General features: G+C 46.0%; 1 protein-coding gene across 9 annotated transcripts; it reads right to left on the reverse strand.

Moving 5' to 3' along the window:
• Positions 1–11: 11 nt before the first annotated feature.
• LOC308589014 (rac GTPase-activating protein 1-like) lies at positions 12–20,981 on the reverse strand. Of its 9 annotated transcripts, none has more exons than XM_081197791.1 (17): positions 20,627–20,981; positions 19,440–19,525; positions 14,038–14,240; positions 12,583–12,719; positions 11,097–11,169; positions 9,084–9,125; positions 8,660–8,740; positions 8,191–8,308; positions 7,108–7,283; positions 6,269–6,424; positions 5,913–6,008; positions 4,881–5,082; positions 4,670–4,775; positions 3,787–3,919; positions 2,825–2,936; positions 2,568–2,682; positions 12–1,927 (listed from the first exon to the last, which is right to left on the reverse strand). In XM_081197791.1, exons 1-17 carry the CDS (start codon positions 20,725–20,727, stop codon positions 1,873–1,875), a joined length of 1,992 nt encoding a protein of 663 aa, XP_081053917.1. In that variant the 5' UTR covers positions 20,728–20,981; the 3' UTR covers positions 12–1,872. The 9 variants fall into 9 exon arrangements, with proteins under 9 accessions (XP_081053917.1, XP_081053916.1, XP_081053924.1 ...); XM_081197790.1 differs by having other exon boundaries at positions 11,097–11,172; XM_081197798.1 differs by having other exon boundaries at positions 11,097–11,172; positions 19,440–19,522; positions 20,601–20,688.
• Positions 20,982–21,853: the final 872 nt, after the last annotated feature.

Here is a 21,853-nt window from a genome sequence, read left to right on the forward strand (position 1 = left end):
TTAACCACTGGAGGCCACATGTTCAGTGGCCACTTGGTGATGCTATTACGTTTCACAGGAGGAGCAGTGCATCTCCAGGATAGTGGGCAGCCAATAGGGGGCTCTGCAGATGTTTTGGATTAAAATTGTCATCAGCTCCACCCAGCATGGCCGGTGATTGTAATTGTGGTCCAAAACATCTGAAGGGCACCAGATTTGCTGCTTGCTGCTCCAGGAAGAAAAAAAGAAACTAGCAAGGACACATTTAAAGGTAGGAGAAAGGAAGAGGGTGGACTTCTTTGAATGATAAATAGCAAGACTGTCACATGCTGATATTATAGTTTTTATTATGATAGATTGATAACAGAGTGTCTTTATTATTAGGCTATTAGGATCTTCTTGTTCAAGTCTTTTCAAATATATTTATGAAAGAAAAATCAACAATGGAATTTTAATGGGGACCCGGAAATTCAAAACACCCTTTGAGAACATCCTCATCCACACCAAATTCCCTGCTGTTGACCATGCCTTTAAGGCCCTCAGCACTGGAGGGACCTCACTGAGCATTTAGAACCACAGTTCCCAGCCATTGGAGTAAGGTTGACTCACACATTGGAAAAGAAGTTCATGCTACAGCTCCTTCCACTCAGCATACTGGGATTCAGTTAGGAGTTCACAAAGGGGAAATAATTTGTTAAGAGCCATGGAATCTTTCAGGTGGCAAGAACCCAAAATTCCCTCAGCAAAATACGTAAGTTTAGAGCACTGCTGAAACGAGCAGAGAAAGAGAAGGGATTGGGCAGGAGTGAGTCTCAAGAGAGAGAAGGGAAGTGATAGACTGTGTGAGAGACAAAACTGAAACAAAACCAAGTCATTGCTCTGGACAGTCTTTCATCTCCCATCCTTCTTTGATACTATTTACTCCAGAAGGATATGTGGACATTTTAGCATCAGGAGACTCTTACAACGTTTTCATAACTGATTGATACAGGGTAATGCAAAAGTACAGAGCTAAGAAGTCTTGCTTCCTTAAGTTCAGCATCAAGTAAGTTCCATCGGTGATTAAGGCACACCCGTTAACAGTAAATGGCCTCACTCAGGGCTGACATGTGGCCAAGCTGGGTCAGAGGTACTACTTCTAGGATGATTCTGGGCAGAAGGGATTGATTGGGTGGTGCGCCAGCACAGCTGACACCCCCACAAACCCCAAATGGAGTAGGCACAGGAGTTACAGAAACTGTGAAGGGGGGGGAATAGTAATACCAACCTCATGTGCTAGTAAATACCACCACTTCCTGTTTAGCCATTCCAGTTTTTGAGGAAGCTGCCCTCTGTAAACATGTAAGTGCTCTAACGAGGACCAGGGACAGCATCAAGAGCAAAAATCAGTGATTGAGGTGATGAGGATTCTAGTGCTCGAGAAACCTCCCACTGTGCCATGTTTGGTTTTTGATCAGAATGATACCACTAATGAACTGCTCCAGGAAATGACTTTCCCCATCCACCACATGACAACAACTCTGCCATTCAAGTATAACCAGTAATGGACATGAGGGGAAAGGCACAAAAGGTATGCACACAAGGTAAGCTGAACCCAGTTTTCACTGCCCGGAGTCCATCATAACAGAGGAAACAGATGGCTCAAGAACATGCCTGGAGTTTTCAGCAAACCAGAAGTCCACAAAGCAAGACCCAGCAGTATGAAAGGGGAGGGGCAAGATCTCCTCGGTTCCTGAACATGGAGGTTGGAGAAACGATTGTCAGCCACCATTAAGAGATAAGGCACATAGCATCTCCCTATGAAATGTGAGGACACAGGCCTGGAATCTGGAGGTGGCAAGGAAGAGGGTTGCTGGGAGGAAGCCAACGCAACGCTGGTGCATCAGAGTTGCTTCAAGATACTGGAAGTGGGAAGAATTTGCCCGTCTTCTTGGTGCGGGAGGCATTCCTGGCAGAAGACAAAACAGGAGAGGGAGACCCCAGAGTGGACATCTATGGCAGCCCCCTTGACAGCAGCCCCTCTGGCCAGGTGAAAGGAAGGTCAGAGAACCTCCACGACATGTAGGAGCCTCCACACCTCAGGGGCATGGGCACATGGACAGCTGTGGCAACAAGAGTTTGATAACCCTTCCCAAACAAACCCAGTCCTTATCCAAGGATGGTAGCAGCACTCAATAGCAGCAGGGTTGGGGAATCTTCTTCAGCCAGAAGAAAGCCTTCCCTCACAGGCAACCTTCCTGGTGTGGCAAACTAGTGGTGAGCAGGGCCGGAAGCAAAAGTGGTCAGAGCAGCCGGTGTGACTTATCATTGACTATCTTTGGACTATGTTCCAGCCATACGAAAACCAGAGGTTCTCTCTCACACACCCAAACAGACACTCGCTACTTCTCCATCCAGGCAAGCAAGAGCACCATCATAGTTTAACAGCACATTCCAGTTAGGCAAAAGCAGGGAGTGGAGCAGGATCTGTGAGGGGAAAGTCCTGGGAGACCCGACAAGGAGGCCTTGATGGCTGCATTCAGCTCACAGGTCCCCCTCCCCTGCAACCCCACAAAATGCACCCCAGGCAGCTGTGCCAGCTCACTTACGAGGGTGGGAAGGTGGTCCCAATGCAGTCCCATAGCTTATTAGGGAGACAGCCACCTCCTGGGCTCATCTGGATGGTACTGATTTCAGGGGGAGTTGGAGGAAAGAAGACCTGGTCTGTGGGTGGAAGGTTAGAGGGAAGTATTAGGTCCAGCTCCCCACCACCACCACCAACCTGTCCTTTGGAGGATCACCAAAACTGAGTAAGGATGGGGCTCTTATATTTCTTCCTCCCCAAGCCACCCACACTTCAGTTCACCTTGCTCATTCATGACGCTGGGCTTTTGCACCAAAGGCACCAGGTTTTCCTGCTCTTCTCCCACAAAATGTCTCCAGAACGAAAGAGGCAGTGCTAAGAGATTGGCAACCACCTGCGGGGGAATGGAATCATGTTAGCTTTATCCGGCGCCTAATCGTGGAAATTCTTCCCTATCTGCCCCACCCGGCCGTCATTAGCTGGTTCTTGCTTATGTTCCACAGAGGTGTCTATCTGCCCATTGTTTTCACATGGATTCAGTTGTCATCATAAATTTATTGACAATGTGGTAGAGATGAGAGCTTGCAAAAACGCAAGCTTGGAGGAACAGTGAAAGCTGACACTCTCACAAGCCAATATTTGAAACAAAGCATTCAGAATAATTCTCTGAACTCTACTACTTGAGATGCAAGAGCATTGATTAAGCAGCAGTCAGTTATGCTCCATTTGTTACCTTGACTTTTGAATTTCTCACTGCAGCTTTTATGCTCTTATGAAATTTTATGGAATAAGAAAGCCATGGCACATAGCAAGGGCTCACTTGCTGAATTTTGCAGTGGGCTAAAATTAGCGTTTCTGGGAATCTCAGCTCCCCCCCACACCTTTTAATATAAAAAAGCAAGTTTCTAGCCCGTAAGACAAAAATATAATATTAAAAATCTGTTTAAAATGCTTGGCAAAGTCTCAGAAGTAAGCAGGATTTCCCAGTCAGGACTTTGTTCCTGCCTTTGTCACAGTTAGCAGAAGCATTCCTCCTCCAAGCTCAGGGTACCTCCCCACATTCCACTGAGTTCACAAGAGCTACCCTGGTGCAACAAAAATAATCAATCCTCAGTTCCACACTGCATCAGGATTTTGCTTGATGTACAGTCTGAGCATTGTGCAGTCTTTCCTGCAGTCCCACAGAGGGTCAGAAAAAAATTAAATACTGCACACAAGTAACAAATACAGGTTGCATCTGTTACCAGGCATTGACGTGGTGTGTCTTCCATGATGATGCGTGGGGAAGGGCTAGGATTACTGTGCCCAACTAGAGTCGGTCCAAAGATACGTGCTAGGTTGTGCCGGTCCATTCGACACTCAGGGCTCTGCATGACCCTAAGGACAGAGAGATGGATCCATGGAGTCAAAGGCCAAAGCAGAATCCTTCTAACCCAAAGGTACAAAGCCCAGCTATATCCATAACATGGATGGTGGGCATCACAACAGGGTCAGAAACCATGGTTCATGCAGGCCACACAATGGGTGAAGCAACCAAGCCCACAAGACAAGACAAATTGCAGGGGACAGGATTAGACAAAACCCCTCATTAGCAGAAAATGTATTCCTGACACCCCTTGATACAACAGATATCCATTATTATGTTTGTTTATTTTGAGAAGTGCATTATCTGATGTAGCAAATAAGTGTCCCAAAACAGGTTTCTGAACAGTTACTGTGGATCCAATCAATGAACAGAAAAGAGTGCTGTTCAAACCTATTGTGCAAGACAGGAAAATACCCATAGTAGCAAGTGGTGCAGCCAGCACTTTCAACAAGGATTGATGATGGAACAATTGTCAGATACTTATCTGCTTGCACTTGTACAGAGTAAGAAAATTAAGAAAAGGAAGACCTTTATGGAATGAAATGCAAAGGCCTCTGCCTTTACAAATGGGGAAGCAAATTCACAACACTCCTAACATGCAGAAACAGTATTATGTTGTTTCAAAGGAAAATACATGGCTTGAACATGCAGTGTCACCTTTGGCCAAGGCAGAAATCTCCACCAAGTTGAGGGAAAGTTTTGCACATTTCAGAATTCCAGGTATCCCCCTTCAAGCCTAAAATCTGCCCTCACCAGCTTACCTATGGAGATGCAGCACCAGAAAAGCCAGAGTGTCCCTATTGGCCAGAGGCAACTTCATCACAACATGGCAGAGTGCAGTCTGGCGAGCAGCTTCATCTGGAATTTCTGGGTGGGAAGAAAATAGTGCTATGAGGTTGGGGTGGTGGTGGTGGTTTCATTACTACCACTCCAGAAAAGGCACTTTCCACCTACTGCCTTGTCCAAACTCACCTGAAGCACGCAGGAAGGCAGGGTGCAGGGCAAAGGTCACTAGAGGTTCCTTCAGGCTCCTCAGAAAGTCCTTGAGAACCCCACAGATCACATTGACATCAGCCACCTGGTCCAGTGAGGGAAGCGCTCCTCGGGCACAAAGCAGCTTGCACTTCCATTCTCGAATGAGGTGCTCTGAACCTGGCACTCTGTATAGCCCAGCCTGCAGATCACGAGGAGCAAAAGACAAGAGGAACAGATGCACACACAAAAGCTTGTAACGGCCACTAAGGTACAGTCCCAGCCGGCACTTCAGGCCTGGAATCATTACCACTAGTCAGAAGCATCTGCCGGCACCATTTTGTGGCCTTGCCTCTTTCTGCTTTTTAAAGATGTCACGGCCATTTTGTGTAATGCTGCACCCTCATGGATACTTTAGGACTTGAAATGTGAAAGACAGGGCCTTGGATTGGGCCTGTAAGTATATAATTAACTCCTGTGGCTGGATAAAAACAGGCACTGGGTATGCAAACCCATCTCCCACCACCAGTAAGGAGGGTAGCCGAAGCAAAGAGTTCCGGGTCTAGGGAGAGGGTCAGAGCAGGCAACACCAGCACAGAATATCCAATGAGAAAGCTCAGAGCATGCAGAATGCAAAGAACGAGGGGACAGATAAGGAGAACAGCAGCAGCAGCAGAGATCAGAAGTAAGATTATGAAGAGCCTAAAGAGGCTGAGAGGAATTTGGGGGAGAAAAAGTAGCCAGTGAACAGAAATAGACAAATATTAAAAATGCATTAGAAAACCAAACAACCAGCCAAGATGAAAAAGGAAAAGAAGATCAGAAGTCAGGAGAAGCAAGTGAACTAAATGCAACACCTCTATCCCAACAGCTAGCATAGGGGAAGTAGTGCAAAAAGAAAAATATCACAGAAGTTGTGCAGTGACAGAATTAGATGTGGAAATCCAGGTTGATGGCAGTTAAGAGTAAACCATCAGCAGCTCAACCAGCCTTTCAGAGCCCCACTGCTGCCCCCCCCATAAATGCACTTACCTCCTTCAGGCCACGCCTTTCCACTTGATTCACACACTGGATGACTAGTGGGGGCACCAGAGGTGGGGTGGAGGGTGCAAAATCTGCCAGAATGCCCTGAGAAGACACGGGGAACCTTAGAAGAGGCAATTGGTAGTCGGGGGGTATACTGTTTGACAGTGGAGGAAGAACACAGGCATTGTGGCTAGGAGCCATTGATCACGCCTAGTAGCCATCAATGTGGATTGGAGGGAAACAGCTCAGCCATACCTGCCGCACATGTCACCCCAGCCACCCGAATTGCTCTTGCCCTCGGCAAAGCCAGCAGCACTGAAATAAAAGCCCCACGAGCTCCCATCCCAGGGAAGCGTCCTCACCTCTCTCGCTCTGGGGGAGGCAGTCGGCCTGCACACGGACGGGCTGCGTTCTTTGCACTCAGGATGCACTACAAGCTGGCAGGGCCGACATTTCAGGGCCACCTTCCCAAAGCGCAGGCGGGATTTGCAAACCGCACACGACTCCAGGCTGATCATCTTGTAGCCAGGGAAGAGAGAAGAGCATTAGATGAGCACAGCAGAGATCAAGAGGGAAAAGACCACAGGCTTCCCATAGCTTGCCCCTTTGTACAATATTCCTCTAGCTTGAATTTGTCCAATGGAGCTCTTGGATTTATTTATTGCATTTATACACTGCCTTTCTGCCAAAGCGGTTGACAGTTTTAAAACATCAAATAAATGATACAAAAGGTATAGTTGGCCCAGGGGTAGGTGGGGAGAGGAGAGTCCAATTGGCACAGGCTCTGGTGCTGCCCCTGCCTGCCCCCACCCCAATCTCTTCTTCATGGAGCTTTTTTGTAGGTACATTCCACACCATGTTACTGGCATGATCCTTAGTTCCTTAGTGGTGGGTTTGTACTGGAGCACCCACAGATCGTCCCACTTTATCAGCTATCCTGAGATGCTTTCAAAATGTTACTGCATGATTGCCACCAGGGCAAGCACTCTTGGGCAAGACAGAAGCAGAACTCTTGTAGTATGCAGTGTTACAAGATTTTAACAGGAAGTTATGAGACTTGCACAAAATTGGAAACAAATACAGACAGTTGGCTTAGGAGAACCCAGTCAACCTATCATTAAGAGCACTTGAAAGCATCCCAGCAGATAAGCACTCCAGCTGAGGGTGTTGCTGAGAGGCAGCCCTGTTCTTCTTTTCTCACCGTCTTGGAAGTAAAGTGGTGCTCTTGGAGGGGTGGTGTTCCCTGTGTGCGAGAAGGAGAAAAGGGGTCCTGAACACCCCTCAAGTCGGTCCTAATCTTCGTGCCAATGGTGTCACTCTCAGCCTGGCTATTACTTCTGCCTGACCCCTCACTGCTGCCCCATAAGGAAGTGGCGTCTGTGGAGAGAAGACCACACATCAGAGACACATTTAAAGGCATGGACACTTTCGTCCAGCGTTCAAGCTGGCACCTCCCAGAAGTCATTGTTGGATCTTAGCACTGGTCTACCTACTTCCATCTGCAGGCTCCCATTTGGAGTATGACGCCCTGGGGGTGCAGAAGCCCACAATCAAGAACTCAGTGTGACTGCTCTGTGTGGACGGAGTTGGCCAGGAACCTGGGCTAAGGTGGGGCAGACAACTTGCTCAATCCCCTCCAGTGGTCCTGGGCTTGGGAGCATGGTGGCGGTCAACTGTCCAGAGGACAGACAGGTGGGAGAATGGACTCAAAAGTTTGCAAACCAGACCCCATCTTTAAAGGAGGGGGAGACAAGCCAAATATCTCCCTGCTCCTCATAAAGCCATTCTTGCTATTCTAGCTCCTATGAATCCAAACCTACACATCTGAGATCACGATTAAACCATTTGGACACACTCAGGGTCTGCCTGCCAGTCTCTTGCACATAACATGGCTCGTGGTTTTGTAGTTCTATCCCTCCTCCTCCTCCTCCTCTAAACCAGCACCGCCTCCAAATCTGTTTGGACTGCACACCCTTTCTTCAAAGGAAAGGCATAAGTACCCTGAGCATGTATTGAGTAGATTCCCCATCCCCACTTACAACTAAGGAAAACGGGATGGTGATGAGGAGCCCAGGCAGAACAGGATCTTTTGTCCCTTCACTGTCCCCAACTCCCTTTACAGCATTCTGGGAACAGCCTATTTTCCATTTTGGAAACGGAAAAGCTTATTGCAGCATATTCTCTAGTTCTACTGCTAAACCTTCTGTCAACACTCATTACCTAACCATGTCTGCCCACCTTCAGAACAAGCCAGGCCACACCCAAAAAAGGAGGGAAGAGGCACCTGAGCGTGTGGACAGGCAACGGCTCTGCTGGGATCGGCGACGGGGCACCACAGCAATAGGAGGCAAAACGTGGGCAGTGGTTCCGGATCTCAGAGTCGCCACAGACATCTTATTGGCCTGGCAATATTGGAAGGGAGGGGCAGAGAATGATGAATGGCAGTCTTGATCAAACCCCTTTAAATGAAGGATGCAGGATTATTCTCTCTCACACACACATCCACACGTTCAAAGGAATCTTAACCCTAAGAGCTTGCAGAACATAAGGGAAACCCCGTTTTACTTGAAGCTTCATTGCCCTGTTTGATCATGCCACATATAACACATACCCTGCTGTGCAATCTACCACATTGCAATATCTTTTTATCAGAGCCATTTATTATCAGAGCTGATTTTGCAATGGTGTCAAAGGTTGCAGGCTGGGTCTTCCCTCGCACAGAGATACGCACAAGGGCATCGCCAGGTACTTACACTCGGAGGCGGAGGTGCCACAGATGTTTGTGCAGATTTGGTTGTTGCCACTGGCTGAATCAGGGGCACGAGGGAGGAGCACTGGAGGAGAGAAACAGGTGTGAGAGCAACAGGAAGGCAGATCCACGTAATTCCGGGTGAGGGAAGCTCAGCACAAATTGCTTGCCATTTTCCACCCTACAGACTATCAACAAGACAGAGCAAAGTAAATGGCGGGATACAGACAAAGACGTTTTCAAATATTTGAATGTGTAATTAGAATCACATAAGGATAAGGAAGATTTATCTCCTCCTGTCCAGTTGTGGTCTCTGATGAAACAGATGTTTGAGGCAGGCACACAGAACTAATATAGAACGGGTGCTTCAGTTCTGGAATATGTGGCAGCTGAAGGACAGGATGCTTCCCAGCCCCACCTTCACTTACCCCTTTGTCTCTGCCTTTGAGGGATTTTATCACTTCCAAATCCTAGAAGAAAACAGAAAAGGAAAGCCTGAGAAAGGATGTAGACACATTTGTAGCTCATGGGCTACTTAAAATCAAGGCCCACCCTGAGCTTGAGCACATCTTGCTACTTCTTTCCATCTCAAGTTTTGAACTGTGTGTACATACATACATACATACATACATATGCATCATTTTAAAAGCTTCTGCAGATAGCCACCTGTATCAGATTGTATCTACATCCCAGAAGCCTCTTCAGCATTCACAGTATGCACACGTGTTTCAATGGCTATAAGAATCTGTCTACTTGCATTCATCAACAACACACATGTATCTTACTAAGGTTCCATATTCTTGTTTTCTGCAAGAAGCTACCCTAAACCCTGGCATTCTGGCTATAGTCAAGTAGAATGCTGGTGTGCTTTTAGTTTGTTGCTGGTTTTATTTTATTTTTTTTTAAAGTTGTAATTGTTTTTACTTTATTCTTTATGTAAAGTATTTTGAGTGTTTTTTTTTTACCATCAAGTAGTATACAAATTTTATTAAATAAATAAAATAAGTACAGAGTTGCCTGCAATCTGCATTAGGTGTGCCTGCCTCCATCATAATTAACTTTCCAGAGGAATTTGTAAACATCCCTGTTTATCCAGGCATTTGGGGGATGAGGAATAGTTCCTGGCAACCCCACGACCATTGGATGGAAGAATGTTTTGAACTGTAATTGCTTTTAGAATGTTTTGAACTAAAGTTGTGTTCATATGTTTTTAACCGTTTTAGAATGTTTTTGCTTAATTTTAAAGTTGTGTATCTGTTTGTTGACCTGGGGAGGAAGAGCGAGGTATTAATGCAATAATAAATACGCAAATAAATTACAACTAAATTACATCTGTCATGGCATGTGGTCTCCAAATAATCTGTGCTCTCATTAGAACAAGGTGCCCATTTCTCACCCCAAAACAGCAAATAAATGTTTGAACCTATGAAGGGTGTTGACAACTTGCTTTACACAAGTACGCACCAGTTAGGTCAAAGGCTGGTTTAGTCCTGCTCCTCCTCACATAGTTTAGTCTTTTTAAAAACGGCAAAGCTATTTTGCTTTCCCTTGTTGTTGCTAGAATAGTTGCAAGACTACTCTGGAAATCTGGGGAGAAGGGGGAGGGTATGATGGTGCTGAAATCCACGCACTTCGCAATAGGTGCTCCCCACAGCTGGCTTTCCCTAGTTCAAACCAAATTCTACTAAAATGTTGCATAACTGGTTCTCTCCCCGTAGAACAGAAATTTTTACTGTTTTGGGCATACAAGTGCCACAAGGGTGCTTTCAAACTGTTGCTCTTAATATATCACATGCATCTTCTCCCTTTGGTGACCAAGCATAATTCCCCCTGAAAGAGTACCGTGTATAACATGCTCCCGTGTATTTTGGGGGACTCAAAATTAAGAAAATGGGGGGAGATTGCCAAGAGTTGTTAAGCTCTTTTTTTCAGGGAACTGCCCAGAATTGCACATACACTGACAATCTCATGCATTGCCGTGGCTACGCAATTGCCGCTGCGGCAGCCAATTGCCAAAAAAACTCGCCACAACAAACAATCAGCCGCCCTATTGTCACTGAGAAACTCCGACTCGTGGCAGCAGCCAATCGCACGTACCCCCTCAGCACTACCCATGTATAAGACGAGCCAAGATTTTTAACATGATTTTTTTAAGTAAAAAAAACCCCTTGTCTAATACACGGAAAAATATGGTACTTTGTTTCAAACCAACCCCTTTCCACGTATATTGCCTCTGTTCATATTGATGTGTATCTCTGAAAACATACACCAACATGCAGGGCCTGTTGCAGTAGTACGTGTGGCACCATCAATTTCAAGTGTGAAGTCTTGGCTTCTGTAGAGCGCAGAGATCTCAGACAACGTAACCATAAGAGTCTGACTGTGCCCTGGAGCTTTCAGTTCTGACCTGGCAAGCCTGGGAGGAAGGGATGCTTACTTACAACTTCGTCATCCGAGTGATCAAAGCTGATGTCAGATATGATTGAGGTGCCAAGTCCTTCCACTGCAGACGGCCTACTGAGAAGAGTAACACAGGGGCTGTATCACAAATAACAGCCTCATATCATGCCTGTCTCTCCCACTCTTGCTATATAGCTCAGTTCTTCTAATCCAGTATCTTCTCCAAACACCCATCATTTTAAAAAAAATATTTAAATGTGGGGATACCATTGTGGGAAAGCTACATTTTCTTTTCATTCAGTCCCTTTCTTTGAAAGGACCCCATGATGAAGGTGAGACAGGGGTGGCCAAAGAAACATTACTGCTATTTAATCAAGTTTATTGTTCATTGCTATTTAAACAAGTTTATTGTAAGTTTATCATTCTAGCCCAAAGCCATGACAAGTTGTTATCACACATGCTGTGTTGTTCTGGCATTGTGGGTTTGCATATGAACTAGTCGCCTATCATGATTGTTATTTTCGGTATGCATGTCAAGGGGCCCCTTCAGACCTGTAGAATTGGCACTTGGTTTTTTTTATAATGCAGTGGTACCTCGGGTTACATACGCTTCAGGTTACACACTCCGCTAACCCAGACATAGTACCTCAGGTTAAGAACTTTGCTTCAGGATGAGGACAGAAATCGTGCTCTGGCAGCGCAGTGGCAGCAGGAGGCCCCATTAGCTAAAGTGGTGCTTCAGGTTAAGAACAGTTTCAGGTTAAGTACGGACCTCTGGAATGAATTAAGTACGTAACCTGAGGTACCACTGTACTTCTCAATCATAGGAGCCAGCTCCTAGGGGCCAAAGGGTCTTTGCACCCCCAATAAAATAGCTCATGGGCATTGCCATGCAAATGGTGTGTATGCACTGTGTCATGTGATGAATCATGCATGAACTACATGATTCATCACATGACACATGTGATGAACTACTTGGGCCCCCCAATATTTTATTCAAGTTGGCACCCCTGTTCTCAATGTGGATATTCACACCAGTATTTAATTTGAAAGCCTTTTGCCCCAAATCGCATGTATATGTGTGTGTGTGAGAGAGAGAGAGAGAGAGAGAGAGAGAGAGAGAGAGAGAGAGAGAAAGAAAGAAAGAAAGAAAGAAAGAAAGAAAGAAAGAAAGAGAAGATGGAATGATTGTGCTTATGGTAACAACTACCTGCACATCTGAATCACCAGAAACTTTCTGCAAATAGTCATAATTTGACTCTACCCATTATTGGAACCAGTAAAGCTAAACAGCAGGAATTAGTCAACTAAGCTGAGAGATAAAACTGATCTGCTGTGTATTTGGGCTGTATGATGTATATACAGCTGTTTGATTGAATTTCATTTATTGTATGCTTTGTGGAATGTGTGAAAGCAGAGATTTACATATGTCCATTTTTAAAAACAAAAATATCCAGACAAGGATTGATTTGCTTGCCTGAGAGAAGCTGCAATATCATCTGTCTTAAGTACTCCCTTGCCACTCACCACTTGCCAGGCAGCAGGGTGCTGTGGCTGAAACGTGGCCTTTCTAAAGCCGCCAGGGCTGAGCGCTGGTCCTCATTGAAAGGACTGATTTGTGAATCAGCCATCAGGTAGTCATAGATAAGCTGCAGCTTGCGCTCCTGAGAGGGATGAAAAGGGGTGAGGGGTGAGTAGAACAATGGAGACCCTGTTGGAATGAAGAATGTAGCAGTCTTCAAGTGCAGCCGCTTTGCAGCTGTAACCATGTTCAGACTGGTACATCCCTCCTTAGGGTGGGGAGCACCTAGTTCTCCCAAGCCAACCTAATGCAAGTGAACTGTTTTTGTCTGGGATGCATGTCCAGGACTGCAATTGACTATGCACTAAATACATCCAAGTTCTGTGCTCCCAAAGTCCAAAATTCTGCAGTCTTAATTTCAAGAGAACAGTGAATTTCCACTAGCTTGCTGCATAGCTCAGTGTCTAAGCTACTGAGTCACATCAGCTCCTGGCAGCTTTTATGAGACCTGAAACAGCACAGCTGTAGTTGTTATGGTGCAGCAGTCTCTTGTCCATCTATCGTGCCACACACTAGCTTCTATTCAGGTTGTGCTTAAAACTTCCTTCTTGCTCCAGCCATCTCTCTTTAGTTCCCAAGTTCTGTGGCAGCACCTCCCCACTCCAGGTTTAGATATTATTCTTCCCAGCATGCATCACTCTGACACAACACAAACCATTCACCTACTAGGCTTTATTGCCCTAAGAACATAATAAGTCGGGCATCATTATTTGGCTGGAATCTTATTTGCTCTTGTTTTCTGCTGTTGCTTTTCTGCATATGAATTTTACTTTTGACTGTTACCCACCCTGGAAGTGCTTTTTGATAATGAAGAGTGGGATACAGGTGCTTCAAGTTAAATAGTCTTGTTGATCAGACCAAAGGCCCTGTATCCTGTTTCTCAGAGGGTGGCTCTGGAAAGCCTAGGCCTCTGGATGGGATAGCCCTCTCTTGCTATTGTTCCCCCACCAACTGGTATTCAGAAGCCTGCTACCTCAGATCCTGGAAGAAGTACAGAGCAACCATGACAGGCAGCAATTGATAGCCTTATACATGATGAGTTTATCTTTAAAAGCCATATAAACTGGTGGCTGTCGCTACACCTTAATTAGGAGCTTGTGAAGAACTACATAGGGAAGTGCTATAGCTCAGCGGTAAAGCATCTGCTTTGTATGCAGATAGGTCCAATCCTTGGCATCTCCAGGTAGGGCTGTCATTGCCTCCTGGCCCCTGGAAAGTTGACACTTCCAGTCAATGTAGACAAATACCAAGCTAGATGGACCAAAACCCTGAACTCAGTACAAGGCAGCTTCCTTATGGTCTGTCCTCAATCAGCTTCATATAATGGCCTCAGATTCTAACATGAGAAGGGGAGAAAAACTCCCCCCATCTACTTTTCTCCACCATGCCCCTCCAAGAACCTGCTTTTCCAGCTCAGCTTCTGCCCGATGCCTTTTCTTCATCTCCACCTCCACTTGGTTGCGGGCGTGTTTCAACTTCACTTCCAGGACCGAACATTCGTACTCCGACTGGCGCAGCTTCTCCCTTGCTCCCTGCAAGTCGCAATCCAGGCGGCAGCATCGCTGGCGCATCCCCTCGAGACATTTGGCAATCTGGAGGCAGTCTAGAGAGGGCAGAAACAAGCATTGTGACGTCCACAAAGGTTCTCCATGAGGCAACAGCAATGAAAAGAGAACTAACTGTGTGGAGTGGACTCTTTCTAAGTAAATGAGTCTATTATTATTTTTTTCAAAAAAAAATTTTACTTTCCCAAATTTATAAAAAGAAATAACATTACAAAACACAGAACAAAAGAAAACACATTACAATACAAAAGAAAAACATAAAACAATTATTTCTTCCAAGATCCAATTTACCTTACATTGTTAGCGGACTTCCTTGAATCCTCCTAACTGAATTTCATTGTATCACCTTGTAACAGTTCTCCAAAGTCATATTTCTATTAAAATTAACTCCTTCCATTTACTATCCTCTTCTCTTTTATTAGTATTCTAATCCTTAATGTTTTACAACACATTCTTATAATAAATAAATAAATAAATAAATAAAAATAATAATTTATACCCCGCCCATCTGGCTGGGCTTCCCCAGCCACTCTGGGCGGCTTCCAAAAAAATATTAAAATACTATAATACATCAAACATCAAAAGCTTCCCTGAACAGGGCTGCCTTCAGATGTCTTCTGAATGTCAGGCAGTTGTTGTTCTCTTTGACATCTGGTGGGAGGGTGTTCCACAGGGTGGGTGCCACTACTGAGAAGGCCCTCTGCCTGGTTCCCTGTAACTTGGCTTCTCGCAGTGAGGGAACCGCCAGAAGGCCCTCGGTGCTGGACCTCAGTGGAGGTCAGTGGTAGAACGATGGGGGTGGAGACGCTCCTTCAGATATACTGGACCGAGGCCGTTTAGGGCTTTAAAGGTCAGCACCAACACTTTGAATTGTGCTCGGAAACGTACTGGGAGCCGTACGTACTTATTCTAGTCCTAAGCCTATTTGTTACTTCCAAGTGACTTCTAATTATCTTATATTACAATATTTAGCTAGATATTCTTTAAATTTCTTCCAATCTTCTTGAGTCTCCTCTTCTTTCTGGTCTCGGATTCTTCCAGTCAGGTTGGCCAGCTCCAAAAAGTCCAACATCTTCATATGCCATTCATCTATTGTTGGTATTTCTTGCGATTTCCAATTTTTGGCCAATAAAAGTCTTGCCGCTGTGGTGGCATACAAAAACAGTCTAAAATCTTTTTTGGGCAGTTCCAATCCTATTATTCCAAGTAGAAAGGCTTCTAGTTTCTTAATAAATGTATTTTTCAACATTTTTTTTCCAATTCATTATAAATTTTCCCCCAGAAGTCTTTCGCCTTAGGACATGTCCACCACATATGATAAAAAATTCCTTCTTTTTCCTTGCATTTCCAACATTGGTTATCATTTGTATGACACATCTTTGCTAATTTCACTGTTTTAGAACAGTACATGCAGTAACCTTAACGCCTTTCTTCCAAAGCCTTTCCCAATCTTCCAACATTATATTGTGTCCAACATCTCTTGCCCAATCAATCATCACAGATTTAACTTGTTCATCCTTTGTATGCCATTCCAACAATAAATTATACATTTTAGAGAGTTTTTTAACATTGGTATCTAACAACTCTGTTTCCAATTTGGATTTTTCTGTTGCAAAACCATTTTTCTTATCAAGCTTATACAGTTCATTAATCTGATAATATTGTAGCCAACCATCCAATTTATCTTTAATTTGGTCAAATGGTCTTAATTTAAATCCTTCATTATCTCCCAACAATAAATCAGAATATTTCAGCCATTTACTCTCCATATTTAACTTTTTCTGGGCCTTTGCTTTCATTGGTGAAAGACACCTGGGTGTTTTCCTTTCTAAGAGATCTTTATATCTTATCCACACATTATAAAGAGATTTCCTGATTACATGATTTTTAAAACCTTTGTGAGCCGTTATCTTGTCATACCATAAATATGTGTGCCAACTAAATACCGTATTTTTTGCTCCGTAACACGCACCCGACCATAACACGCACATAGTTTTTAGAGGAGGAAAACAAGAAAAAAAATATTCTAAACGAAACAGTGGATGTATGATTTTTGTGGTTCATGCTGTGGCCACAGACATGTGATTTGACGGTGAGTTTGGGGTAGCCCAATGCAAAAATCCTGATGATCCATGTGGATCCATGCTTTGTAACCACGTTTTTGCACCACTGCGGCCCCAGGCAACAGTGGGTGCCTGATTTTTTTGGTGCAAGCTGTAGCCATGGACATGCTATGTGATCTGATGGTGAATTTGGGGTGACCCAGTGCAAAAATCCTGAGGATCCATGTGGATCCATGCTTTGCAACCACATTTTAAGTGGGGAGGGAAGGAAAAGCACTCAAGGGACAAGGAACACGTGTGGGGTGGGTGGAGAAGGATGCTGTTAATAATGCAGAAGAGGGGTATAAGAGGAGAAGCAAGCAGGCTCTGCTTCTCTCCCTCCTCCCCGGCTCGCTGAAAAACTTTGCTGCTATTTAGCCAGCTGAGTGGGGAGGAGAGAGGGACAGAGAGCCTGCTTGCTTTAAAGGAGCCAACCGGACAGGAGCCGCTTACACTTGTGTAAGCTGCTCCTCTCCTCTCCCGCTTTGCTCCTTTAAAGCAAGCAGGCTCTCTGTCCCTCTCTCCTCCCCACTCAGCGGCTCTTCTCCTGCTTTGCTGTTTCAAAGTGAGCCACGGAGGAGGGAAGGAAGGGGAACCATGGATCCTCTGCTGACGACTGCAGCAGATCCCCCCGCCACCCGTAGGCATTCGCTCCATAACACGCACAGACATTTCCCCTTACTTTCTAGGAGGAAAAAAGTGAGTGTTATGGTGCAAAAAATACGGTACATTGTCGAATCCTTCCAAATCCAACACATCAGCATTATCTAGTTGAATCCATTCCTTGATCCAGCAGAAAGCTGCAGCTTCAAAATATATCTTCAAGTCTTGCAGGGAAAATCCCCCTCTTTCTTTTGTATCTGTTAACATTTTATATTTAATTCTGGGGTTTTTCCCTTGCCAGATAAATTTAGACAATGCTTTCTGCCATTCTTTATAAAAAATCTTACGTTGTCAATAATTGGAATAGCTTGGAATAAAAACAACATCTTTGGCAATACATTCATAGTAAATGAGATCCTAGAAGAGCTCAAGAACAGCTGAAGGCAGTGGCTTCAAAATATGGGGGTGCCATTTTATTTAACACACTTTATACGCTGCTTGATTGTGAAAATCTCTTAATGGTTTACAAAACAACAACCATGTTGTCATCAAAGAAAAACCCCTGCCAATGCTGATGCTTAGAGGTGATGCAGTTATATTCCTGAAATCTCAGCTCCTTCAGAACTGCCAACACTGGTTTTTCTCATACGACCCACCCTAGTACCTTTGACTTCCTGCTCCATTTCGTGGCATGTTACAATGACCACAAAAGGGCTATCTTAAGGCAGTGATTATGAAACCATGGCCCTCCAGATGCTACTGAACTACAACTCCCATCATTCCTGACCATTGCCAATGCTAGCTGGAGCTAATGGGAAGTGGAGTTTTTAAGAAAGCAGCGGAGCCATTTAAGCAAATAACACAAGCAAATACAAAAAAAGGGTTGAAATTACCCCCGTCTTGGACTAGACAATGAATTGAATTGGAGAATCCCAAAGAACTCTTATGATCTGAGCCCAATTATGTGATACACTAACTGAGAAAATCCATATAGTCATCCAGAATCTTGCCACCCTGTTTTTGTCCTGCTCAGAATCAGCATCACCTTCAGATGTCTGGTGGTGATAATGCCTGGATAACACGTCCACCTCCTTTTTGTTGCTGCCACCTCTGCCCATTTACTTGCCCTTTAAGCCCAAACTAAAGAGCCACCCAGAAGAAGTGGGCAGGGCAAGCCAAGCAGAAATATTGCTCCTCCTCCCTGTCATCGGTTGCTTCATTTGATGGGATCAGGGCCTGCATGTCCCATTTTGCCACTGGAGGCAAAACTGGAGGCGCAACCCTGCCCTGCTGCCACCACTGTGCCACCTGTGGAGCCAAGGCTGGCACTGCTTCTTGCTCGTGATGGAAGTGCCAGGTCGGGTGGGTGGGGCACCCACGGGGATGCTGCCTCAGGTGCTTCCACCAGCTGGGGTATAAGCTTCATCCCACCTCATGGGTAGACTGGGTCTGGATAGGACAGGTAAACAGGAAGCAAGGAGAAGAAGAGGGCTCTAGAGGCTGACACCAGGACCCTTAGTCACCTGATGACGCCAACCCCTAACGCTGACCTTAATTTCAAGCACTACAGTAGCTTTCTACATTGACACTGGATAGCAAAGGACCCTAGTAGGGCAGCAGAGGGGAGAATTTTTCAGCAAAAGGGCCACATTCCCTCATAGGTACCCTTCTGAGGGCTGCATATTAGTGGTGGGCAAGGTCAGAGGCATAAGAAGATAGAGGAACAGCTGTGGTCACCAGCCTTTGTCACAGGCAAAGTCAGAGGCAAATAAGGAACATGGTCAGAGTTCAAGGGCATATGCCAGGCAGGCAAAAGCACTTGAGTGTGGTGATAGTTAGTTCAGCCCAGGAATAGTCCTGAGGGCAAGACAGAGGGACCTGGAGGGCTGCATTTTGCCTCTGGGCCTGAGATTGTCCACCCCCTCTAGCAGGATATAAAGAAAGACAACCCTGGAACCTGTTTCCATGCACGGCTAAGTGCCAGGATGGACACACAAACTATTTTTGTAACACAAAACTGACAACACCAAGAAATGCTCACAAACACAAAACAAAGCCAGGCCACAAATCAAAGGAAGTGGGAGCTGTTGTCATGGCAATGTGAGCCCAAGAATGAGCAGCAGGGGGGTGCTTTTATTCAGTTCAGGAACAAGCAATCTAAATATATCAGCAAGCTTAGTACTGTAATGCCATTAACATCCAAATAATGAACAGCTACATACTTGTCAGCCAAGCCCAGTCTCTCTGCATTGACTGGGCAGAACAACAAAAGGGTGTTCTGTTAACACTTACTTCTTAACTGGGCAATGGGTGAGAATGCAGTTTGAAAGTTTTCTGCACTTCAGATAAAATTTGTATTTTACAATGGAACATCATCTCCAAAATCACTGAAGATTCATGGAAACGGGGGGGGGGGGGGGTCAGGCTGCAGCCCCCAAGGCACTGTGTGCATTGCTTAATGCACATCAAGCACCATTAGCAATATGTTCAGATTTGTCAAAGGCAAAGGAAGGAGAACCTTGGCCAACCCACCTAGTTCGATGCTGCTGTTGAACTCTATGAGGCTCAAGAGCTGGTCCATGTGGCGCATCAGCTGCGGGTACAGGTGATTCATCCTGCTAAAGATACAAGGGTCGAGAGGGAAGCAAAGGCACTCTGGGATTCAAAGACCAGTTAAGGGAGTGAAGAACAGGCAACGCCCAAGTATGTGTAGGCTCCAGCCCCGTAGGGGCCCAACACCTTTAGTGTATGCGAAACACTAACAAAGAAATAGCTTCTCCTGAGCATGTACAGAGAGAGTCTTTGCTATGTCACTTCCACCCAACCCCTGCACTTTTAGAGCAGCTTCCAAAAATGAGGCCTGATACGCCTTGAAGAGGAGGCCTAGGAACCACTTTACATTTTCTTTTTCTAAGGAAACATCCTCAGCAAAGGCGCGGGGGTGGGGCGGGGAAGGAGAACGTCTTATATCCCACTTACATGTTACTAGGGTATAGAGACTCCAGTCAGGCGAATATGGAAACGCATTGACTGCTCACCGAACAAATTAAGAGCATCAATGAATCAGACCTGAGGTAACAAGCCATATTACTGCAGCCACCCACACAAAGCATCCTCCGCCATCTAAGAACCGCTGGGTGAGCCGCGGCGTGTTTTAAGCAACCCGCCTACTTAGAAAGCGCCACCCATCGCCGGGATTAAAGCGGGGAGCCAACTCGGCCTCTTTTTAAGGAGGGACGGGGATCTCGGCAACAAACCCCCCTCCGCTCTCAGTCAAGGGAAAGCCTTTCTTTTCTGCTCAGCTACCAGCGGCCCCTCCAAAGTTGTTGCGCCTTCTCAGCCCCCTCTGGCTGCGGGTGGCTAGGCCTCGTCCGTAGCAAAGATGTGGGTACACTGGCTCTTTAACAGGTGAGGGGGTTCCCCCCCCGCCCAGACCTGATTGGCAAAGCATCCCAAGCCCATCGCTCCAAAGGCAGTCGCGTAGGAGAGTTTCTCTAGGTGGAGATTTCTGTGCCATTTTAAGAAGAGGGAGCGCGTCTCCAGGGGGCTGAAAGAGCATGTGCGGAACCCCATCTCCTCCGGTACCTCCCCCCCCCCGGCTTGGAGCAGTTGGGCCACGAAGCTTCCGCGACCTTCCCGAAGTCGGGGGAGGCTCCATTCCGGAGCAGGTGGGCGCCACCTTTTCGCCTATACCTTTAAGCCCAAGATGCTCGCATTACCAACGGCGTTCCTCCTCGCGAGAGGCCGCTGTCCATCCATCTGCACTTTCGGCATCTGCTCCCTGCAGGCAATACCCGCCCGCCCCCAACCACGTGCACATTCCCCGTCCACTCAAGACATCACGCCGTGCTTCTGAGGAAGGGGCCTGCAGCCCCTGAAACTTTGGCTTTACTTCTTTTAAGGTGGTGCTAGTCTCCTTGATTTCATTTTCCCATCTCCAGCGTACCTGGGCATTTTGGTCAGGGGTGTGATTGGGTCAGGGGTCCTGGAATCACTACCCACTCCGATTCTGCAGGGGGGCCTGCCACTTTCTGGGATTTCTGGTTTGTTGGACTTCCTTCGACGTTCAGAGGCGCAGCACCTTCAGCACATCCTTCCCTGTCCTTCCTTTAGCATTCCTATCCAGCGATAACTGGGTCCCTCTGGTACTCTCTCCATTCCACTAGGCTTCCATCATGCCCACTATAGCTATGCTTGCCTTTAAACCCCAGCACTCCAGTTTGCCCATCTTGGCTCTTGAGTATTCTAGCAAGGTAAGTCGTTGCCTCTTAACCTAACCTCACATGGTTGTGGGGATTAAATAAGGATGGGGAGAAGTAGGTACATCATATATTGAGCTCCTTGGAGAAAAAGGTAGGAGATGATGATGGTGGTGATGACGACGACGATATAAACGTGGTTTTTCTCTCTCAAAGGTCTCAGCCACCTGCACTTTCATTACCTAGTTCTATTCCACCCCTATTTGGGCAATACCAAACAGTTTCACTCCCATCCTTTAAGGATGATTTATTCTGGACCGGATGCCGCTCAGCGCCTGCCAGCTTTCCTCCAGCCACCTTTTCAGCTGAAGAGCTATCCTAATAAAGGTAGGCCAAGTCCAAAGGAGGAAAGTGCTGTGAGTGGCAAACACTGGGCTGGGGGAGCAGGGTGCTTCATCCAGACTAGCAGTGCTCAGCTAGCAATGCCACACTCTCGAAAGCAGAAAGTGAGAGGCCTGGCAGCCATCTGGGTCTGAGAACATTGTCATGGGTGCAGCTGCCTGCCCCCCTAAATCAATAGAAATACTTAACTGAGGTTCTGCCCCCCTAACATGAAGCCTGCCTGCCCCCAACATGAATCCTGGCTATGCCCATGAACATTGTGTACAGGGTTTAAACCCAGATCCCACTTACAATAATAGGGGCCATTCCAGGATTATGTGAAATACTTAACTATTACATTTTGAT

Source organism: Podarcis bocagei, assembly GCF_964188305.1.
Source record: "Podarcis bocagei genome assembly, chromosome: 1".
In the NCBI taxonomy this organism is placed as follows: Eukaryota; Metazoa; Chordata; class Lepidosauria; order Squamata; family Lacertidae; genus Podarcis; species Podarcis bocagei.